Source organism: Mchenga conophoros, linkage group LG20, assembly GCF_057382185.1.
Source record: "Mchenga conophoros isolate Kocher_MC1m ecotype Shallow Benthic linkage group LG20, M_conophoros_male_GT1.1, whole genome shotgun sequence".
Classification (NCBI taxonomy): Eukaryota; Metazoa; Chordata; class Actinopteri; order Cichliformes; family Cichlidae; genus Mchenga; species Mchenga conophoros.
In genome coordinates, this window is record NC_140545.1 from 6,982,637 (window position 1) to 7,007,286 (window position 24,650).

General features: G+C 40.2%; 1 protein-coding gene across 1 annotated transcript; it reads right to left on the reverse strand.

The window, feature by feature from the left end:
• Positions 1-1,626: 1,626 nt before the first annotated feature.
• LOC146550246 (dihydroxyacetone phosphate acyltransferase-like) lies at positions 1,627-13,296 on the reverse strand. The gene is made up of 16 exons (XM_085259311.1): positions 13,285-13,296; positions 11,384-11,584; positions 11,117-11,293; positions 10,359-10,488; positions 10,102-10,229; positions 9,930-10,005; positions 8,164-8,315; positions 7,929-8,059; positions 7,250-7,491; positions 6,456-6,713; positions 6,293-6,372; positions 5,900-6,040; positions 3,597-3,696; positions 2,544-2,637; positions 2,366-2,427; positions 1,627-2,181 (listed from the first exon to the last, which is right to left on the reverse strand). The coding sequence occupies exons 1-16, from the start codon at positions 13,294-13,296 to the stop codon at positions 2,114-2,116; spliced, it is 2,052 nt and encodes a 683-aa protein (XP_085115437.1). The 3' UTR covers positions 1,627-2,113.
• Positions 13,297-24,650: the final 11,354 nt, after the last annotated feature.

The window sequence follows — 24,650 nt, forward strand, 5'->3', positions numbered from 1 at the left end:
CATGCCACTGCTATTCTCGTCCATAGTTTCGTTACCTCTCGGATTGATTACTGTAACTCACTTATCTGGCCTGCCACAAAAATTCATCAACAAGCTTCAGCGTGTCCAGAACTCTGCTGCCCGTATTATTACTAGGACTCCCTCTCACCACATCATCCCTATCCTGAAGCAGCTTCACTGGCTCTCGGTTCAACTCCGTATTAATTTTTAACATACTCCTTTACACATTTAAGGCTATTCATTCTCTCTCCCCACCATATCTCTCTGACTTGGTAAAGATCTCCATCCCATCCCGGTGCCTCAGATCCTCCTCTTCTCTTCTTTCTGTTCCTTCATTTCGTCTTATTACCATGGGGTGCAGGGCTTTAAGTTGCTCTGCCCCTCGACTTTGGAAATCCTTACCCCCTGACCTCAGAAACATCAGTTCTTTCCCCCTTTTTAAGTCCACCCTCAAAACCCACCTGTTCAAGATAGCGTACTCTGTATAACTACTCCATGCTCTTAAACTTTGTTTCCATTGACAGTGGAAAATGCTTCATGGTGGATGTCAATCGATTCACAAATTTTACAGTAAGATTTCTTGTTACTGATGTAAATGTTTTAACTAAAATCACTTTGATGCCAAATTTGCTAAAAATCATTGAGTTCTACTCTATTTACCAGTTGAGCAGAGCCTTTCAGTCAGTGATGCCAAGGCTGTGGTTCAGGCAACCACTGTCACTACATTTAGTTGACTCTAAGGACTCTTTGACAAAGCAGTTAAAAACATTGTCGTTTAAATGGGCTTCTGTTGAAAAGTTAATTAATTATTATTATTTACTTATTGTAAAACTACCTGTTTATTTTATTGTTTTACTGTATTTTTTTATGGCACTTAATGTTCTTATTTATTTGACTCTTTATTTTATTTTGTCTATCTATAGTTCCATCCATCCTTTCTCTTCCACTTATCCAATTCAGAGTTTCTGGGGGTGAAACTGGAGCCTGTTCCAACTACCATAGGGCAAGAGGCAGAGTACACCCGGTTAGGAAAACTGTCAGGTTGTCCAGAATTCATGTTTTGCAGTTTTATAACAAAGAAAAAGTGTTTCCCACACACAGATTTTAAGATGTAGGTAAATGAACAGCTGCTAGCCCCAGACCTTTATGGCCCCTATTTTTCTTTACATAAAATGCCGCATCATGCCGCATCATCTGCTACATGAAGTAGCTGTAGGATCATCTTTTTGGACAGGGACAGTAGCACAGCTTCTTGAACATCCTCTATCTCCTGCAGGTTTAGGATGTCATCAGTGGCAGCCTGGGAAAAGTGACTCTCACCTCACTAAACATTAGACATGCAGATTGTGTCTACAGTAAGGGTCCTTCTTCTAACTGCTGAGGGGTTAGAAGTACAGCACAGTGTTGATTGGTTTGCAGGGAGGGCAGGAGATTCAACTCAGACTTCTGGTTTTCATTCACTGTTGAGGGGAATTGGTGGGGAAAAACAACTATGGCGCATTTTGTTACATTTGTTTCACCTTTATGGAAATGTTAAGAAAAACAATGTCTCAAACAAAACCTGAGATCTTTGCTTTTTATGGTGTTTAGAGCCTTATTGCAACATTCTTTTACATACAACCAAGTGTTTTATGCCAAATCTTATTGGAAACCAAGTTTAATTAAAGTGCTCTCTTATTAATTTTCTCAGTTAGTCATCTATGGAAGTAAACAATACATCTATGGCAATATATTAAAAAAAACCCCCACAAGATCAGCAATGGAAAGTACAGTTATCTTAACCTAAATGTTAGTATTCACCTACTGATTTTGGTTAAAGTGAAACAAAATCAGTAATAGGCCACCTTTATATTACCAGTATTTATCCTGCAGGGCGTTTAGCTTCATCTCAGTCCTCTCAGGTCTATAAAGGACAGAGTGTTAGCCACCATTCAGTAGATTAAGTCTGGCCGGCATCAAGGATCAAGTATTTTGCCTGTGAGCACAGACTGTATTTGTACCGATTTGACTGTGTAAAGATAAAGAGACCACAGGGATGACAATGAGGTAGAAGTAGCGAATAGACGGGTAAGTTCATTGGGGAGGGGGCTGTGAGCTGATACTGAGGATGAATTTATTCCACTTGACACTGAAGCCTTGCGTCAGGTGTAGTGTGGAGGCTCTCAAGAGGGACTTTCCCAGCTACAGTGAGAGAACAGGAAAAATGGATCCCTTAGTCTACCGTACTAAACAGAATAGCAAACTCAACCACAGTAAAGACATTTTATAATCAGTATATTTAAAGACAGCAAGGTAAAATAAATAATAATTCTCAAGACGCACAAAAAAAACTTTATCGTTACTGGAATATCACAAATAAACTTACAGAGTATGTCACCAGTTCTGCTGACAGCTGCTTTGTTCACTTTGTATTCCTTCTGCTGGGACCTGAGATGAGAGGAGTGCATCTGTAACTTTGGCATCAGCATTATGGACAGCTCCTCAACCAGCAAAGAAAATGAACTTAAACCAAACAGGGATGTAGGTTTAATTTCATTACTCACACCCTCAACTTCGTCACCGCCTCCAGTCTCCGCAGTGCAGAAAGAACATTTTTCTGTGTGTCAGAAGACAGGACTTCAAAGGTGCGAAGGTCACCTGCAAAAAAAACAAACAAACAAACACCCCACAAACTGTAAGTTTGTAAGTTACCAGTAGGGATGGGAATTTATAAGAATTTTGCGATTCCATTATCGATTCTCACTGGCTCCACTTTGAGAGTCGTGACCATCTCTAAGCAGCATATCAATGACATTACATTCATGCAAAGTAATTACAAATTTCCCATCTTAGTTGTGATCAGTGTTGGGATCATTACTCAAAAAAAGTAAAGTAAAAAAGTACATTACTTAATTACACCCAGGAGAAAGACATTTGTTATTCTACTCATTACAAAAGTGATCTTTCTCTAAGTATTTAGCTATGAACACAAAGCTGACAACACAAATCAAAGATAAAAAACCAGCACAAAGACATTTTAAAGTGATCGTCACAGTGACTCTACTCTAGAAACATGAACAGGTAGAAACGGAGGTAGCAGCCTGACTGCTCATCAGTTTGTTACCTGTTGAAGTTAAGCAGCGGCTTCACCGCAAATGAAGGCTCACTTTATCATGGTGCTGGGCTGGGGTCAGCATTTACTCAGCTTTAACGCAACTCTTGGTTCTTGGCTAGCTTAGCATTAGCATGCTGTCTGTGCAGGTGCTTGCAAAGAGCCTAAGTTGTATTAACAGTATAATGCAGATGTTTCTGTTCTGGATCAGTCTCCACTTTACCATCAAGCTCTCATTCTTTTTTGCAATAAAAATAAAAGTGATGTCCATATCCACGCTGGAGACTGTGCCACTATTTTTCCAATTTGACACACAAATTAAAATCAGCTGATTGTAACGAGAGTGCAAGAATCAAAAAAAGGGACTGATAAGCAGGCTGACTAACGATTCCAAGGATTTGGGCTAATGGGAACCAGTTCTCTACAATAACCGGTTCTTGATCCCTAGTTACCAGGTGGGAGAGGTCTCTAGTGGTCAGAGGTCATTTCACACACTCAGTTGTACCTGAGAGGATGAGTTTTGTAGCCAGGTTTCGGACATCAGGTAGGAACTGTTCCTCAGTAAACACGTGATCTTCCTTTTCACACAAGTACCTGAACATCAGCTGGACAATAAAAAAAACCATTCCAGTGAATTTTAAAGCACATAAGTAGGACTCATCTTTAGTATCTCTTCAGATTCTGTGATATGAACTGCACCCCCTCTCTAAAGATGATCTTAATATATTTGTGCTGTATGCAGGCAAACCATGAAGTGGACAAAACTGTATTTGTCTTACTAAAGACAAAAAGTTTTCAAATTCTATAAATCAAGTTTTTAATACAGTTTTGTTTTATGGTCATAAAATGGCTTAGGGAAAATATTTAAATTTTATAAGTTTAAAAGATGAGAGTACAGCATGTCCTTTCATGTTGTTAGAAACAATGCCATGATTGTTAGTCATAAATATGTGAGAAAATTTTTTAAAGTGATTCATGTTTAATGACCTTTCTTAGATTACACTAAAAGGTCCATAATTTGTTGGACATTGACACTTTTTGTGGTTTTCTCCTCAAGTGAGGGAACCATCATTAGGCTGAAAAACCCACATAAACCCATCAGAGAGATAGCAAAAAAAACTTCAGGAGTGGTCAAATCACTAGTGAACAGAAAGGTTGCACCAGCTATAAAATCCACAATCAAAACATCTGAAAGATCACAGAAGACAACTTAAACTAGATTGTGACGGATCTAACCAAGTCAAGAACACTCTCAGGAAGATAGGTTTTATCATGGTCAGTGTTGAATCCAGAAAGTCTTCAAGAATGTAAACCCTCTGGAAATACAGAGGGTTTAGGTGTAGACCACTGATTACACATGTAAGAGGAAGGCCAGATTAGACTTTGGCAGAAAACATCTAAGAGACGGCACAAGCAATCTAAGGGTTTTATCAACAAAGAAATGGTCTGTAAAAATCAGTCATCTGACCTCAACTCAGAAACTGAAAGCCTCATAAACAAGAAGCAGCTGAAGGAAGCTGTAGTAAACGCCTGGCAGAGCAACTCAAGGGAGAAAGTACAACATTTGGTGTCCATGGTTTCTAGACTTTAGACAGTCATGGACGAAAATACTGCACATTCAAAGTATAAAAAAATCAGTTCATATATTTCAAAATAAAATCAGTAAATCTGTCTGCTTTCACTTATTCTTGTCAGGGTCACAGGGGGCTGGAGCCTACCCCAGGTACTATAGGCAGGGTACACCCTGGACAGATCGCCGGTCTGTTGCAGGGCTAACACATAGAGGCATACAAACATTCGCACCTATGTGCAATTTACAATTACCCTAACCCCACTAACTGTATGTCTTTGGACTGTGGGAGGAAGCGGAGAGAACCCACACAAACATGGGTAGAAGCGAACTCAGGACCTTCTTGCTGTAAGGCAACAGTGCTAATCACCACACCGCCATGCTGCCCCTATATTTAAACGGTGCAGGAATGATGGCTAGAGTGGAGCTGACACCGCTCCAACCGTGGAGCTACTTCTTTCCTGGCTCAGATTTTGCAAAATGGAACAACAGAGTTGTCAGCAACCTGCTTTATTATCAAACTAATTAAATGGCTTTGGTCACCGCTGTTTTCCTCTTCGTTGGGATCCTGAACCCTCCAGGGACATTCATAGCCATAGCTGTGGTGTCGGCAGACATATTTGGACCAAAGTAGTTGTTTATGCTGGATGCTCTGGTTCAGCAGGAGGAAACCATTCAAAAGATCCACAACTTTCAGGATTAAAAGTGAAACAGTTACTGAATTTGAGAAGAAGCAAATGCACGTGTGCTCTTTTCTTTCCAAAGATTATGACTTTTGGTTTTTTTTGCTAAGATTTCATTCCTTTCTGTTTCATGCACAGCTTGTGATTTGGAAAGCAAGATTGTTATCTGAAGGGCTTTATCTTCACCTCAGGGCTTCTGTCACTCTATCTAGGACTTGTTATTTCTATTCTTTGAAATCTCTAATGATGAAAAAAGATTATGTGATTGCTGCTTAAAGTAGAATTAGACTCCTCTATACATCAAGTTCATTCTTTAAACAAATTAGAAATGTGCGGTTGAAAACAGTTACAATTAGTGTACGTGGCAGCATGTCAAGCTAATAAAACTATATGACAAAAGTGGTATGTGTAATCAAATAAAGTTCCAAATTAAAATTGGATAATTCTGGATTCAGTTCTGCTCAGAAAAAACGGTGTGCATAATATGTTGTTCACAACAGTCACTCCTCACTAAATACACTTAGTCACAGAGAGAGATACTCAAGTTAAAAGGACCTGATATGAGTCTAAGAAGGGTTGCAGCAGCTTCTGCAGAAAGGATAAAACTTCCAGCCCCGTTTCCAACACGATCACTTCCTGCTGACTGATGTGGACTGCTCCACATTTCTGCAGGAGTGAACATGCCTCCTCAAAGTCCTAAATGATGGAGAGACAGATATATGCAAGATGAATAACAATAAATATATACCCATGATAATAATCTGCCTCATGGTTAACCATACAAGTGTGTATGAATATGACAGTACCAAAAAACGTAAGGACCATAAGCACAAAATTTCTTAGGTCAGCTTTTCCCAAGAATGGGATAAATGAGAGGCTACAGTGACCTTGGCCTTTGACTCAATTCATGCACAAAATAATGCTGATCCTAACAAACATGGCTGTTACCTGCACTGCCCTGCCAGGGATAAAGATAAATTCATTGGAGAAGACGTCCTGCAGGAAGCAGAAAAAGCTGAAGAGCTCATCTGTGAACAGAAAAATGGGTCACAGCTAAACAAGATATGCCCATTCATGAGACTGAGAATCTGTAACCCCACCTAACTCTTACCCTTCCGTGTGTTTTTTGTGATGTGGATGGCTGTAGCAAGTATTCCTGGATGCACAAAGACATGCAATGCCTGATTCCTGTAGGAAACCAGCATCAGCACCACTACCGCCATCCTCATCACACCTTCTTCTGGGCTCAGTGGATCTTGCCTCGCAGGGTCTTCATCCTGAACCAGGTAGATACGGTCCTCTTTATGATGGACAATGGAGTGATGAAGAGCCACGGTGGATGACATCACTTCTGAGTCTGGGATGTGTGCTGCAAAATGCAACTTTCACATAAGTTTGAGGGTCATAAGACCTTCACAAAGTCATGTGTGCGAGTGTGTGTGCATGTGTAAGTGTGCACACGTGCCTGCATGTGTCAATGTTCACACACAGGACACCTGTGAAGTGAGACAGTTCAGTGGCATTCTCTTAGGATAAGTTACTTAAAATGTATTAATCCACTGAACATCTCCTAAGTGATTCTGGACACTTGTGCCGACTTGCATTCACCTAATCTTTATGATCCACACAGGACCAGGTCAAAAAGAGCCATTGGTGCCCTGAGGTGAGACGCTGTCACATGCACCAACAGGGAAACTACTAACCTTTCTACATTAACTGTCTGGTTGTCTAGCATTGCAGTATCCTAAGGCCACCTACTGGTTACTAAAGGGAAAGCAAGCTTCATTAAAGGCCCATTATAAGCAAAGCCTATATTGATCTTAACCCTAAGCTTGATGCTGTGGCTTTTCTACACAGCATAATTCAAATAAATTGATATCTTTGAAATCTATCTGGCCCACCCACCAGGCCAGTTCAGACGGGCCCCGAAATCCAGCACCAGCTTCCTGAGCCAGAGGGTTTTTTCTGTGAGCTGATGCCACTGCAGACCCTCTTCCGTTAAAGTTGTGAATGGAGTCTGGAGCAACAGGCAGGCCATCAGAGACCAAGGGCTGATCAAAGAGCCCTCCTCCTGGGTTCGTACAATCAAATGGGCCAGCCAGTTCACACAGTCCTGGGTCTCTGCAGTTGGCCTCTGGGGAAGATTTCTGAATAGAAAACGAGACAGATTCTAAAGTTATATACAGGCTGTGTCTTGAAGTTTTGAAGGTTTACAGTGACACAAATATTAATTTAAGTTATATTATTATTAAACTTGTTAATGTTTTTGTTAATTTGGTGCATTTTACCAAGTTATTTTGGTTAAATTTTTTATTACTCACTGTAAGTAAAACCTTTATAAAATTACAATTTTAAAATGTAAAGGTTTTTATATTCTTCAGTTGAATTACCTGTATACAACTAATGGAGATTACAATTAAAGAATATATAGATGATAAATTACAGTTATTTAAGTTATTTAGTACTTAAGACTCTATAGACTTTTTCTATTTAGACTTTGGTTGGTAGATACTCAATATTCATATTTGTACCTACAGCCATGTGTGATATTGGCAAAAAAAGAGAAAAAAAGGGAAATCTGTACCTTGGTATGAGGTTGTACTCGCTCCAATTTATCTTTCCTTCACACAGCTGTCGGGCAGACAGGGGGCGGCCAAAGTTCACATGCATGCAGCCATAATCTTCCTGCAGGACTCCGCTAGCTTTAAAGAGTCCCTGCAGGGAAAGAGTGAGGGCAAGAGGCATGTAGTTTCATATCTTTTAGAAACAAAGATTATATGGGAATTTTTTATCAAGTCATAAATGAGGCTGAAACTTACGGTGATGCTTTCTTTTGGTCTGGGGACACCCAACAACTCAAGTGCAAGCAATGACTCCTCCAGCACTCTGTCATAGCTGATACTGATGGGCACCAGGGTAATATCAAACACCTCACCTTTAAAGTATGGCTCCAGCACCATGTCCATCATACCTACAGAAAAAAGGTGAACAATAAATATTAAAATTATACATAAAATGACCAGTAAACTTGTTTGACTTTTAACTCTTAAAATATCCTAAACCTAGAACAACCCTTCAATTTAAGAGAACTAAAATAATAGAAAAACATGACAATATGACCTAAACATAAATTATTAACCAGATAAAGATCTCTGTAATTAGGGTCGTGGAGAAGAGCTTTCAGAAAAGCAGAACAGAGAAAGTCCATCACATTCATATGCAATTGTAACAGTGTTTATGTTGTATGTGATTCCACTTGCCATGTTAACCACGATCTATTTGTGTATTGTGATGTTTACTGACTCAATGGTGCCCTTTTCTCATAGGCAGTGGATTAATACCACTGGCAACGTTACAACATTGCCAGATTACGAGGGACAAGCCTGAGGTGGGTTGTATATCACAGCACTGCGCATGATCATTAGATTTTGGCATTTGTGCAACCACTATGGAGGATATTCAATTCAATTCATCCATCCATCCATTCGCTTCCGCTTATCCTTTTCAGGGTCGCGGGGGGCGCTGGAGCCTATCCCAGCTGTCATAGGGCGAAAGGCGGGGTACAACCTGGACAGGTCGCCAGTCTGTCGCAGGGCTAACACATAGGGACAGACAACCATTCACACTCACATTCACTCGCACATTCACACCTAGTGGCAATTTGAATTATCCAATTAACCTATCCCCACAAACTGCATGTCTTTGGACAGTGGGAGGAAGCTGGAGTACCCGGAGAGAACCCACGCAAACACGGGGAGAACATGCAAACTCCACACAGAAAGACCCCGGCCTGATGGTGGAATTGAACTCAGGACAGTGCTAACCACCGTGCCACCGTGCTGCCAATTCAATTCAATTTAGTTATATTTATACAGCGCCAAATCACAACATCAGTCACCTCAAAGCACTTTATATTGTAAGGTAGGCCCTATAATAATACATACAGAGAAAAACGCAACAATCATATGACCCCCTGTAAGCAAGCACTTTGGCGACAATGGGAAGGAAAAACTCCCTTTTAACAGGAAGAAACCTCCAGCAGAACCAGGCTCAGGGAGGGGTGGCCATCTGCCACGACTGGTTGGGGTAAGAGAAGGACGATTAAATAAAAGACATGCTGTGGAAGAGAGCCAGGGATAATAACAAGTGTGATTCAAGAGAGGTCTATTAACATATGTTGAGTGAGAAAGGTGACTGGAGAAGAAATACTCAATGCATCATGGAAGCAGCAGCCTATGCCAATTGCAGCATAACTAAGGGAGGATTCAGGGTCACCTGATCCAGCCTAGCTATATGCTTTAGCAAAAAGGAAAGTTTTAAGCCTAATCTTAAAAGTGAAGACAGTGTCTGCCTCCCAAATCGAAACTGGAAGCTGCTTCCATAGAAGAGGGGCCTGAAAACTGAAGGCTCTGCCTCTCATTCTACTTTTAAATACTCTAGGAACAACAAGTAAGCCTGCAGTGTGAGAGCGAAGTGCTCTAATAAATTAAAGCAAGACAGAAAAAGTCCAAAAGAATCAGATGCACGCACTTTGATATCCTGGGACACACTTAAAAAAAACAAGGTGGTAAATTTGGACACTTACCAAGCTTTGGCACTAGAGACTTCAGTGTGCGACTCCTGAAACCTTCTACATAAAACTCCAAAGGAGCATATCCTGTCTACAGAAAACACATTATGCTGTTGGAACCCTTCCTTTGATTGAAGTTTATTACCAAAGATGCATTCAGGAATATGCTGAAAAGTCATCGTCTTACCCTGACAATTGTTTGTACATATTCTGAAAGCACCGCCCAGTACAGCTTGTCAGAGCCGATTGCTCGTCGGATATAAAAAGCTCCAGAGCGACGCAGAAGCCCTCCAATAATCGCCACATCTGCAAGACCTTTAAAATGGAGCAGAAGAGACAAAAATTTAAAAATATATTTTTTTGTTGCTACACTATAATTAACTGGATATAATGTAGTATGATTTAAAAAAACATTTTGTTGTCTTAATATGAATAGATACTTGCGAATTCCTGCAGCAATGACAGGTACTGGGATGTCATAGGTGAACAGGATGTAGGATATAATCAAGAAGTCCACATAACTCCTGTGATTGGGTATCAAGATCACAGGACTCTCCTGGATGGCCTGCTGCAGCTGCAGTGACAGAAAAATTTTCCAGAAATCAGTGAAATTACACACTGCACTAGTAGGTTCTATTTGTAGTATTAGTAAGATGGAACAAAAAAAATCCTAAGTGCTAAAAAGTAAAATAAATCTAATAAAATACTGTGTAGCTAAAGTATGTTAAATGGCAAACCTCCGAATCCTACAGCAAATATATGAAAATATATGAAAATACTGGTGGTGGCCAGTTTCACTTGAGGATGCACCAGTTGTTTCAATTTCAAAGTTCTACGTCGTCATTCTCAATTTATCAGATTCACAAGATGTACAGAAAATTACACCTCTGACCTCCAACCTTGAGGTCAAGGTCAATGAGATTCACACTCATCTGAGATTTTTAGTAGATACCCCTACAGTATTAATGTGAAACTCCTACATTGCTTCGTTTTCAAGTTATCAAACTCACAAACTTAGGTGTCCACGCTACCTGCCTGCTTGCCTGGTGACTACAATACTGTATCAGCCTTTTACGGCTGAGGAGTAAAAATGGTTTACTATATATATATATATATATATATATATATATATATATATTCATTCTACTATATATGTTGAAACAAACTGTTAAACAATTGATTAAAGTGTATTGAGTCCCGACCATGTTGAGTCCTTCCATGTTGACATAGATGCTCCTGTAGAGTCTCTTGAAAACCTTGTTTAGAGTGTAGCCCATTAGCCTGATAAACCCCAGCTGCAGATTGTGAGACATTTCCTTCAAAATCCTAGAAGCATCTTCTTTCACCTTCTCCACAGATGACCCCGTCTCCATGGCAATCTAAGAGGGAATATGAGCCAAAAAGACTCACTCCATATTGGCAACGCTATAGTGTAAAGCTTCATTGCCTTAAATAAAAAAAAGACTCACCTCTTTGATAATATAGCACAGATACTGGGACTCCAGTACAGCTTTGTTGAGGTCAGAGGTGGAAAGGGTTGGGGCTCCTTTGTACGGTTGCGGGTTAAAGGTTCTCAGGGCATAACCAAGATCAGTGGTGCGCCTCCTCTCCTCCAATATATCCGTGAACTCTTCCTCATCCTTTAGGCTTGCAGTGGCTGAATCTTTATACTGGAGGAAGGAGTAAGGTTTATGTTAACAGTCGTAAAGTTAAGATGTTGGACACTTGTAACAGGATAGAAAACAACAGACCAGAGGTGTGGGCAGCAGCACAGGACACCATTGTTTGGATTCATTAGCATCACGTTTTATAGACTTTCAGCTTTAATTAAAGGAATTCAACAAAAGTATTTAATTAACTATTCAGGAATTACACCCATTTATATACACAGTATTTTTTTTCAGAGGTTCAAATTAATTTGACAATTGACAATAGAAGACAGCTCAAGTGCATTATCACAGCATTATTTCTAAAGTCGACTAAATCAAGCATACCACATCATCTGTCAAACATATTGGAGGCCTCGGTATGGCATCGGCATGTATGGCTGCCAGTGGTAACAGTTTATCAGTATTTATTAATGATGTGACTACTGATTAGAAGTACCAACATGAATTGTGAAGTGTACAGGGCTGCTCTTTCTGTTCATATGCAGTCAAATACTGCAAAATTCATTGGACACCACTTCACAGTGCATGCGGATAACAATCCAATCCCTACTGCAAAACCAACCCAAGAGTTTCTTAGGTCACGAAATAAGATTTTCTTTAGTGGCCAAGTCAATAATCTGGTCTCACCCAATAGATCATAGTTTGTTTGTTTGTTTTATGAGGACAAAGCTGAATGGAAAATACCCCAAAACAAGCAGCAACCGAAGGTGGCTTCAGTGGCTGCACTACCTTATATTTCAAATGATTTTAGTTTGTTCCATTACTTCATCGCTTTTTACCCTGTTAAACCTCTTGAATTTAAACAACCTGGAGGTCTGTAGTTTAGTCACTGTGAGTCCGTCTGATTTATAACCCAGTGTGATGGTGTACATAGGGAAAACTACAAAAAAGGGTCATTGTAATTAAGGATCCAACTGTATTTTTTTTTGCCAGAACAAAATGGTGAAGATATAAAATAAAATTTCTTTGCTACAAAAGCGGAAGCAATAAAAGCAAAAATGAAAGAACAACGAAAGAAAGAAGATGAATGACTGCTATTCACAAAGCGGGTTCTTTTGAACAATTATTTTGTAATTGTGCATCGCTATAGTTATCCAGTTAATCTGCTATTATGCTGTACTGTGCTCGCCTCACATTATAAGCAGGGGGTTGTTTTTAATTTTTGACACCCGAAATACCTTCGAAACCACTTTTGGCCTAAAGCACAAGTGACTGGAATCGAAATCACATACAGTGGGTATTTATAGTTTCTGTTTCTCTTTACAATAAGGGAAAAATACGTTTTGGGCTTTGTTTTTATTTTGAAAAGTGAGTTAAGCGAAAATAAATACCCTATAAAGAATACAAAGTTTATCGAGGAAACCCCGTAAAAAGTCATTATTTCCTCTCTGCTCTATTCTGCAGGCTGCTGTGACCTGCCAACACTGGCTGGTGACAAACTATTAAGCAACACCGGCTTACATACACTTTTTTTGACCAGCTTACGGCTGCCAGTCTACATAGGACATCCCTGCCTGCGTAATTAACAGCAAAAAACATTCCTGCTTGAAGACAGACAACAGCGAACATCCCTACAAGTTTCGTTCAGCGGTCTCCTTCTGGCTTTTATATATCATGGTAACTTTGAAAGGTTTAGAGAAAAGCGTCGACAGGCCCGAAAGAAGACGATAAAACAGACGCTTTTAACACTTGCTTCTTACCGTACTCGTCATTCTATAGGGTAGTGATGGTGAGATGAAGCCTCATGATGAACTGAAGCTTTCCATCCAATTGGTCGACTCATGGTTCGAAGCATTGTGATGATTCATTTGCTCTACTGCGCCATCAAGTGGACAATTCAAGTGAAGCGGGCTCTTTGATTATAATGATATGTAAACCTTATGTACATCTGGATAATGACACAAACTAGTGTTTGGTGCTTCACTTTTTAATAAACTAAAAGACAGAAATCAGATTATAGGATGTGTAGTGTTGTTTATTTATATTTTGGTGTTTATCATTTGTGATATTTATTACTGTGTGCATACTTTATTAGGAGAGACAAAATAAAAAAAAAAAAAAAACATCTCTTCCTTGCTGGTTCCATCGAAGAAGAAATGCACAAGTAACTATGTAGCACATACGTAATCCAATTCCACAACACGGTGTGATGGGGAATCAGCTGTTTTCCTGCCCATGTTATTTCGAATCTGGCGCGAACCGGTGAACCAGTCCCTGAATCAGTCACGTGGTACGGACTGCCCGCGAGGCCTCGAACGTCACTGCATACGTAATCAAAGCAAGCCTCGATACGCGCTTCAGAAAAACGCCCCCGCGATTACCCGACGCACGATTCGAAGCTTCGACACACAGGACACATCACTACTATAGGGGTACTAACACGACCAAGGGAGGTGATTGGCCTCATTGACTTTCGGTTTTTGTACTTGGACGTTATCTTCGCTCAACACTTGTGATGTATGCAGCACTTCGGGGCCCAGGGCCAATGGTGTGGCTGGGTTTTGGAAACTCCTCCTCCAAATTGTAATGCTCAGCCCTCTGCTCTCAAGTAACCCCTCCGATGTTGTGTAGGATAGATGTTTCAAATGAACTGGAGTTTGTCTATTGTAGAAAAAATGTCTGAATATTTTGGGGTGGCACATAACCAGGAATTAAACGTTAACTGAAAGGCACATGCAGAGGGGGGCTTGAGCACCTGCCTCTTTCCCGATGGGTGCCCCAAGTGCCCTTTTCTTGAGTCAAAGGAGCTTGCAAAGAAAAGCGTCTGGACTTCTTTAAGTTACTTGAAGACGTTTCACCTCTCATCCGAGAAGCTTCTTCAGTTCTAAGGTCAAATGGCCTTTTCTAAGGCCTTTTCTTGAGGCATTTTTTTATATGTGTGTGTGCGTGTGGAGTCCTGCCTCTGCCCCTCGACAATAACATTTAACTATTAATTAAAAATTTGAAAAGGATCTGGCTTGCATCAGTCACATGACTACCATTAAACAGTGCACGCCCCTGACGGCAGAGGGCGCTGGTTCCAAGCCGGTGTAATGACAAACCGGGAACGAGCTCGCCAAGAGCACGCGCATTTTTTGCCGCCTGAGCGATGTGGAGCTGTAGGAGAAACACAAATTAATTGGGAGACGCAGGCTGATGCAAAGAAAACCATAGCACACAGGAGTATTAGGTTATTATGTACACGTTAGTAAGTTGTCTTGTGGCAACTTGAATTGAAATAAATAAATAGAATAGAATAGAATAGAATAGAATAGAATGGAATAATCCTTTAATTGTCCCACAAGGGGAAATTTGGTTGTAACAGCAGCCAGAAAGACACATATACAAACAAACAGTACACAGGACACAGAACAGGAACATACACATTTTTTTTCTTACATATTTACATTAAGGACAATGGTTACTATAAACAGAGTACTGTACAGTTATTAAATTAAATAAAAATAACTACAGAGAGAAAAAAGGACTCGGTCAGGTCGGAGCTGCTGGCTGCCAGCTCAGAGCGGCACCGGTAGCGTGCTGAGCGTGCTGTGTGTGCAACAGAGCGATTAAACATTACCTGTCCTTTTATTAACTGCAAAGCTGACTGCTACGTAGAAAAGGAGAGTACGACCATGTAGTATTTAAAGCGTGGAAGTACTGATCTTAGTTTGAGTTTGATTCCGTAAAAACTGACAAAAACATTAGCGTCCGCTGTACAGACGAAGAAAACTTCTTTCCATAGCAAAAATGTAACTTCAAATCTGAGCAAGCACCGAGCATGCTGCCACAGGAATGTGAAATTCACAGAGAAACTGCCGGATCCCCCCACTGACATGACCGCTGCAACACTGGGCAAACCTCCACTGGCTGCACTCCTGCTAAACAGGTGAAAATAGATTTAGTGATGTCGTCCTCATCACTGATGGGGACGACAAGGAGTACAGAGGACTGACTCAAGACTTTGTGGACTGGTGCCAGCTGAACTACCTCCAGATCAATGCCAGTAAAACCAAGGAGCTGGTGGTAGACTTCCGCAGGCACAAGCATTCTCCACTGCAACCACTGAACATCCAGGGTATGGACATTGAGGCTGTGGACAGCTACAGGTACCTTGGTGTTCATCTGAACAACAGACTGGACTGGACTCATAACTCAGACGCCCTCTACAGGAAAGGGCAGAGCAGGCTGTACCTGCTGCGGAGACTCAGGTCGTTTGGGGTGGAGGGCCCACTCCTGAAGACCTTCTATGACTCTGTGGTGGCTTCTGCTATCTTTTATGGTGTGGTCTGCTGGGGCGGCAGCATCTCTGCTGGGGACAGGAAGAGACTGAACAGGGTGATCCGAAGGGCCAGCTCTGTTCTAGGATGCCCTCTGGACCCAGTGGAGGTGGTGAGTGACAGGAGAACGGCGGCTAAGCTGTCATCCCTGTTGGACAACGTCTCCCACCCCATGCAGCAGACTGTGACAGCACTGAGCAGCTCCTTCAGTGGGAGACTGCGGCACCCACGGTGTGGGACGGAGAGATTTCGCAGGTCTTTCCTCCCCACTGCTGTCAGACTCCACAACAAAGACTTTAACTGAACAAAAACACACATCCACACATGTGCAATAACACTAAGTGCAATAATCCTTTCTGTCATCGTTGTATTTTTACTCAGTTGTATATAGCATTCGTATTCTATTTTTATCTTATTGTATATTTTTATTCTATTTTATTCTACTGTATATAGTATATTATTTTATTCTATTCTGTACAGCTGTGTACTGTATTTATTATTATTGTATTCTAATTTTTGCGTCATAACTTTTGCACTGTCCACTTCCTGCTGTGACAAAACAAATTTCCCACGTGTGGGACTAATAAAGGTTATCTTATCTTATCTTATCTTATTTAGGAGCTGCTGAATCTTTGATTTTATTGTTTGCAGTGTATTACTTGCATCTATTTGAAAGAGTGAGTGTAAAGTTTTGCAGAAAATCAGTTTAAATGTTAAACAAATTTCTTCAAGTCAAAGACTATTGCATATAATTAAATTTTTGCTTGATGCAATGTGCATAAAATGAAAAGATTAAAACTAATAAAACAAATTAAAAAAAGACTTTTCCATTTGGTTCAATTTTATGTGATGGATTATGCAGAAAAAATAGAATTGGGCTGAAAGGTCTATGTGTTATTACATATTCAGGTTGTGTATCATGTTTTTAAAAAATAACAAAGTAACTAATTACTTTTGAAAATAAGTAATCAGTGAAGTAACAGGATTAGTTTTTTGAATAAGTAATTAGTAACTAATTACTTTTTTCAAGTAACTTGACCAAAACTGGTATTTAAGAACTTTGTTTTCTTCCATCCAGTGTTGCATTCTCCCTCATTCCACACTGTGTTCCGCCTGCCTGCCAGTCTGCCTCTCTGTTTAGTTTAATTTGTAATTCCTGTTCGGTTAGTGTCGGTTCCAGGTGTTCAGCAATAAAGCTGTTTTTTGAGTTTACCTTTTGCCTCCTGGAGTTTGAATTTTGGGTCCTCTAGTCCTGCCTGCTGCACACAGCCCATGACGGTAAGAAGGTGGGGACATTGCTCAAAATCCACTGTGTAGCTGTTCACTTTTGTTTTAGCAGCAAGAGCCTGTGCCATCGTCATCAGCTGATCACTCTGCTTTCCTTTACACATAACGGTTATGATCTAGCAGAGGTGTGGACTCGAGTCACATGACTTGGACTCGAGTCAGACTCGAGTCATTAATTTTATGACTTTAGACTTGACTTGAAAAAATGTTCTAAGACTTTTGACTTGACTTGGACTTTTACACCAATGACTTGGGACTTGAATTGGACTTGAACCGGTTTACTTGAAAAGACTTGATATTTTACCCCAAATATAAAATTTAACATGCATATTATATAGAGATTGAAAATGTGACGTCATTCACGGGTAGAACCGCAAAGGATTCTGGGAACTCGTGGCAAGCGGTACTAGCGCACGCAGGCTTTCAATTAAAATCAGTTATACAGCGATAAAAAGAAACACAAAAATGTCAAGAAGCTGTTGTATTATTAACTGCAATAGCCGGTCGCATGACAGCCACGGGAAGCCGACGGGTAAAGAGATCGTTTTTATCGGATTACGTCGTTGAAGATAAATTGTTCGAGCCATGTTTCCGAAGTAACAAAGAGGCGACGGATGGCCTGGATCGCAGCCATTCAAAGACCAAATATAACGTCCCAGAACACTCCAGCTCACAGGTTAGTCTGCTCCAAGCATTTCCACAAAGGTCAGTCTGCTGTTGTAGTTAATGCGTCATTTTTCTTAACATAATTGGTGATATAGGTTACAAGCAAGTCTGGCGCTGAACAGAAATTGTCGCGCTATGCTCCTGTGTTTATTGTGCATAAATAGTGAATTGTCCTGACACAATATTGCGTTTCGCTTCTGTTATTATGGTACATTGACAAAAACATATACTTTTATTCACAGGATAAAACAGTTGTTTTGTATCACTAATTGTCCAGTACGATTACAGCATACAATATTATTGTCACTGCTACATTTCTGTGATGCTACCAGAAATTATTTCCACTGCTAATTAATTACCGTTGAGCTCAAAGGTTATATTAATAAACGGTTAACGAATGTGTATTTATGACGACGATTTGTGAGACTGGTAAACTTATGATACGTACGATGGTCTTTACTTTCTACACGGTGCATTTCAAGGTCCCGTACCCATCCGTCGGTAAACTGTACCTGGGCTTGTTGCAGTGACCGGAAGTTACTAAACTTCATGAGTGTATGCACTCACTCCAAGAAGCGTATAAATATGCATATAAATATGCTACGATGAGATAGCTGACTTCATCTAACTAGCAAATGTTTTCCAGGCTACGTTGGTGATGCAGTTTTTTTTAAAATGATATTTAAAAAAAAAAATCATTTACTTATGTATGATATTTTTGTCATGCGATTTTAAAGCCGGTCCTACAACCGCATCCAAGAATAACATGCAGCTTATCTCAGAACTGTCGGTGAAAATTATTCCTGGAGCTAGGTTTAATTGAGCTGCATTTTAAAGAGGTGCAATTTCACAATTTGTGTATATTTTCTAAGTTCACTATTTTGTCATGTGTTGAGAAAAACACAGATTTAAAAATTACATGGTCTAATATTTACATTTAGCATAACTGCAACATGCTTTTTTTCGTTTTTTTTTTAAAGACTCGAAAGGACTTGAAATTCAAAATTTCAGACTTGTGACTTTACTTGGACTTTTACACCAGTGACTTGAGACTCGACTCTGACTTGCCTGACATTACTTGAGACTTGACTTGAGACTTGAGGATAAAGACTTGAGACTTACTTGAGACTTGCAAAACAATGACTTGGTCCCACCTCTGTGATCTAGTCCCATTTCACAAGGTGGTGTACTGTTCCAGATCATTTTCCAATTGCTTCATTTGATTTGTTTCAGCCGCAGATGACAACTGGAGACACATTTAAAGGTGTAAACAAAGTGATGAAAAAATTAAATGGTAGCCTATAGAAAACATATCCTCCAATCTCTAAAATGAGTGTAAGTTTGACATTGAAAAGACATCCACAACAACCACATTTGAACTATAAATAGCTGGTACACGAAGGTCTGACGGACAACCACACTAGATGCGCAGTAGACATTGAAGAAAGACGCCATCTGACTTTACAAAACAACTCCTTCAGTGGACGTTCATATTTTATCCCAGACAGTTCACACAACATTTGAAATACACAGCTGGCTGAAGCACAGTTAAAACTGTATTTACATTATTTGACATTATTTTAACCAGGCAGTGTGCAAAGGTGAGACAGGCCCTTATATCACCCAATATGCCAGTAGCTAATTTGTTATAAACCAACTTTACTTGCCACAATCTCACATTTCTGAATAAAAACTCGGACAAAGCAGTTACCTTCATTATTACTTTCAATGAAAAGGTAACTCCATAAAGGAAGCATATTTGACACGACAGTTTACAGTACAGTGTACAGTACAGAAGTACCACCCCAGCCAGTAAATTTTAAAATGAAAATTTCAAAAAGCCTCCTTCGCTGACCAGACCTGCTGTGGGTTCACAAGCGATCACTGTTTAATGGTGCCCTGTCCATAGGCAGGTGGATCCTGAGGGCCAGTGGGGTGGGCTGCCCAGAGTCTGTTGCTATCTGGGAAAAAGAGTATTCACTACTGATCAAGTTTTACCTTAACGTAGTATGTCAATTATATTTTATTACTAATTCACCTTGTCATGGTGTGTGCATTTTACTTCCTGTTTTATTTTGATGGTGTCATATCTCATGTGTGATGTTCAGTTGTGTTCCCTGGCGTTTCCTATCTTCCTAATTACCTAGTGTGTATATATTGCCTGAGTCTCCCTTTGTTCGTGTCATCCCTCATAGTTGTGTCCTCCTTCACAATATGTTTTCTCCAATGTATCCGAGATTAGATTTTCCTGGTTTGCTATTTATTTTATTTTGACCTTTTTTTTAGTTCAATAAATCCATCTTTAATCTACCCCTCATGTTTCTGAATCCTGCATTTAGGTCCTACTCCCGCCTGCCAAGCAACCACCTTCACATTATTAATATGAAAACCACAGATAACTGATGAGATGGATGACAAGTAGTATGTCCTCTCTTTCCTCTGCCAGATGTTTTCTACAGTCATTGTGCCAGATATGAAGAGGAGGGGTGAGCCATCTCACCACTTTGTGGCAGAATTTACACTTAAGACCCTTCTTTAATGAAATAAAACATTTAGAAGATTAAGGAGTGTGTTTATTGGAATTTTTTTAACAATTGAATACTTTTGGTAATATAGTGTATTACAAACAGTTGTACTGTAATTATAAAATCCAAACAATTATGTGCATGTAAAGCTGTTGGTGTACCATTAAAATTTAAAGATGTGAAAATTCTAATGTGAATAATTTCTCACATCTCTCTACATTAAATGCCAACTAGTGATGAAAAAAATGACATTAAATCTGTGTGATTTCTCTCTTGACATCGTGTTAACATTAAACTCATCACATCGTTTTGTAACACTGTAAAATTACATGGCTTACATGTCTGTAATAATGGCATCTAAATACATTAAAAAGAGTGACTTCATATGTTTTTCCATGCTTGACAAAATACTTCAATAGCAACAGTTAATTTTCTTCAAGCAGTTTTCCAAAAGTTCTTCTTGAATACTGGTTTAATATAAGTGGTGCAGTTATGCTATTTTTAAGTTGTGTTCTAAGTCTTGGTAGCATTTGTTTATGCAAATACTGCAGCCACTTGTATACTAAAGTAGAAAAAGAGGAAATGGTATTTCATCGGATAAGAGCAAGCATTTGCTTATATATCGGGCATAAGCCTGACAGTCAAATTCTGTTATAGTTCACAGTAATTTGGCAAAAACCTCTTTAAGAATGAAGAATATTCTTGCTTATCTGTGTGCACTGGGGTCTTTTCTACATGGCTTTGATCAATGCACTGTGCCAGATTCTGAGTTTCAGCGAGAAGGAGATTATTTGATAGGTGGACTTTTTAATATTCATCAGGCCAATAGCTCTATCCATCTATCCATCTAGATAGATAGATAGATAGATAGATAGATAGATAGATAGATAGATAACCTTGTAAATTGTGTGTAATTGTTTTACTGAGAAATGTATTTATATGCAATGCACTCATACAGTTGAACAGAAATACTGGAAATCTTTTCTGACATATAGCTGATTGTTTCATGGAACAATCCTCGGGGGCCTCCTCCCGGTGGGACATGCCTGGAACACCTCACCCAGGAGGCGCCCAGGGGGCATCCTTGTCAGATGCCCGAACCACCTCAGCTGGCTCCTTTCGATGTGGAGCAGCAGCTGCTCTACTCTGAGCCCCTCCCGGATGGCCGAACTCTATCTCTAAGGGAGAGGCCAGCCACCCTTCGGAGGAAGCTCATTTCTGCCGCTTGTATCCGCGATCTCGTTCTTTCGGTCACTACCCACAGCTCGTGGCCATAGGTGAGGGTAGGGACGTAGATCGACTGGTAAATTGAGAGCTTCGCTTTTACACTCAGCTCCCTCTTCACCACGACGGACCGGTGCAGCGTCCGCATTACTGCAGCTGCAGCCCCAATCCGTCTGTCGATCTCCGGCTCCCTTCTCCCATCACTCGCAAACAAGACCCAGAGATACTTGAACTCCTCCACTTGGGGCAGGAACTCATCCCCGACCCGGAGTGGGCACTCCACCCTTTTCCGGCTGAGAACCATGGCCTCAGATTTGGAGGTGCTGATCCTCATTCCCGCTGCTTCACACTCGGCTGCGAACCGTTCCAGTGCGAGCTGGAGGCCTTCACCCGATGAAGCCAACAGAACCACATCATCTGCAAAAATCAGAGATGAGATTCTGAGGCCACCAAAGCGAAAGCCTTCCGCCACTTGGCTGCGCCTAGAAATCCTGTCCATAAAAATTATGAACAGAACCGGAGACAAAGGGCAGCCCTGGCGAAGCCCATCACCCACCAGGAACGAGTCCGACTTATTGCCGGCAATGCGAACCAAGCTCTCGCAACGGTTGTATAGGGATCGAATGGCCCGTAGCAATGGGCCAGACACCCCATATTCCCGCAACACCTCCCACAGGACACCCCGAGGGACACGGTCGAATGCCTTCTCCAAGTCCACAAAACACATGTAGACTGGTTGGGCAAACTCCCATGCACCCTCAAGTATCCTGGAGAGGATAAAGAGCTGGTCCAGTGTTCCGCGACCAGGACGAAAACCGCATTGTTCCTCCTGTATCCGAGGTTCGACTAACGGACGAACTCTCCTTTCCAGCACCCTGGCATAGACTTTCCCAGGGAGGCTGAGGAGTGTGATCCCCCTGTAGTTGGAACACACCCTCCGGTCCCCTTTCTTAAAGATGGGGACCACCACCCCGGTCTGCCAGTCCACAGGTACTGCCCCTGATTTCCACGCAACATTGCAGAGGCGTGTCAACCAGGACAGCCCTACAACGTCCAGAGCCTTCAGGAACTCGGGGCGGACCTCATCAACACCAGGGGCTCTGCCACCAAGGAGTTGTTTAACTGCCTCAGTGACCTCGCCCCCGGAAATTGGCGGGTCATTCCCCTCATCCCCAGACTCTGCTTCCTCCTCGGAAGACGTGTCAGTGGGATTAAGGAGGTCCTCGAAGTATTCCTTCCACCGCCTGACAATTTTCTCAGTCGACATCAGCAGCGCTCCGCCAGCACTATACACAGTGCAGGTAGAGCACCGCTTTCCCCTCCTGAGACATCTGACGGTTTGCCAGAATCTCTTCTGAAAAAAATTCTTGTATGTAATAATATGTAATATATGGTTTTATGGTTGTTGTGAAATAAATCTGTATAAAACAATTTTAGGTTCAAAAACATTGGAAATATCATTTTAATTTCACAGTCACACATCTATATATGTTAAGAAGCAATTGTATTTCAAGCTACTAAATAACAATATTTCCCTCATGGAACTTGTACTTTTGTTAATTTCACTGTAGATCATGTTCTTAAATATACAAACACTTTGAAATCTTACAAGATTATATATTAATTAAAAGGCTAATAAAATTCAGTGATATTTTTAATTTTATTGTCTTAAACATTTTAACATCAAAATGTACTGCAGTTTAATAACAGTAAATTTCATTCAATTAAACTCAGTTGTGTAGCGGGCTTCATTTTCTGCTCAGCTATTTGGTTAATGTTGTCATACAAATCTGACCACATGTGCGCAGGACTCCATATAAAATTATTTTCTTTATGCATATTTTAAAGAAATATTTGATACAGATAACATTTACATTTTTCATCAAATTGAATTGAATTGCAGGTGACCCATAGGGGCATAAAAATACCTGTACACAAAACACGAGAAGAACACACATGATATTAGGATATATATTTTCTAAAAATAATCAGTTTTATGATGAATACTATGTTGAAACCGTAGCTTATGCCTGGCCACTTGTCATTGTTATTCACAGTGTAGTGTGTGCAAATGATCTCACCAATGTCCTGTTTGGTCAAAGGTTAGGTCATGCAAAACAGGATGTTTATGCAACAGGATGTATCATTTAGGCATAACCCAAAGATACATCCTCGAATTATTAATACAGTTTGCATGTATGCATATGCTTGTAACCCCATATTATTTTCCAGCCAAATCAGTACTTGTATACCGTCATACATGGGTTTTCCCTTAAGCAAAACCTACATTAAAGAAAACTCATCACTTAAGACTGTTGAAAGGTTGTAATAATGTGTCTATTCACTTAATTAGTTCTCTGATTTACTTTGTCTTACTAACTGTCACTTTTCCTATGCTGCTCTCTTTTAGAGATCTGCAAGTAAATTTACGGTGCCTTTATGGTTTAGCTGAAAAAAGTGTAATAATAAATAACTGTATATAATATAAAATAATAATTGTATCATAAGAGAAAGCAATAATATATATAATGCTTTATCAGTCTCTAACAAAAAGTATATTTTGCCACTTTCTTGCAAACCCCTAATCAAAAAACTTTTACAACTATGAACATATTTACATGTAGTATGAGCCATTAGGGATTGTTAAAGACAGTGGTATTATTACATTCTTTTGAAAATTTATTCTAACCAGTGTGCTGCCAGTATTTATCAAGCTTCTCCAAGGATTCTTGGCTTAAGTTTTATCATGCAGTTTTCAGGCATTATGACAATGGGTTTCTGCATTGGATACATTTTTTTAATAAATCATTTTTGGTAACATATAATCAAGTGCAAGTTAAAAGAATGCCTCATTTATCCACAGCTGGGGGCATTTCAGTTACTATCCAGTCATCAAAGGCACTTAGCAACTTGAATGTGTTTTGCATACTAATTTGTGAATTGTCTTCCAACCATTAACAAGTACGTATGTACGATATCAACAGCCATGCATCATTAAGCTCATGGAAATAAATAGTGGTAACTTGCTCATACAAGTAGTGCATTGCTTCTTATAAGCACAGTGTAATCTCATTAGATGCCAGATCAGACTGGCAAATGGTAACT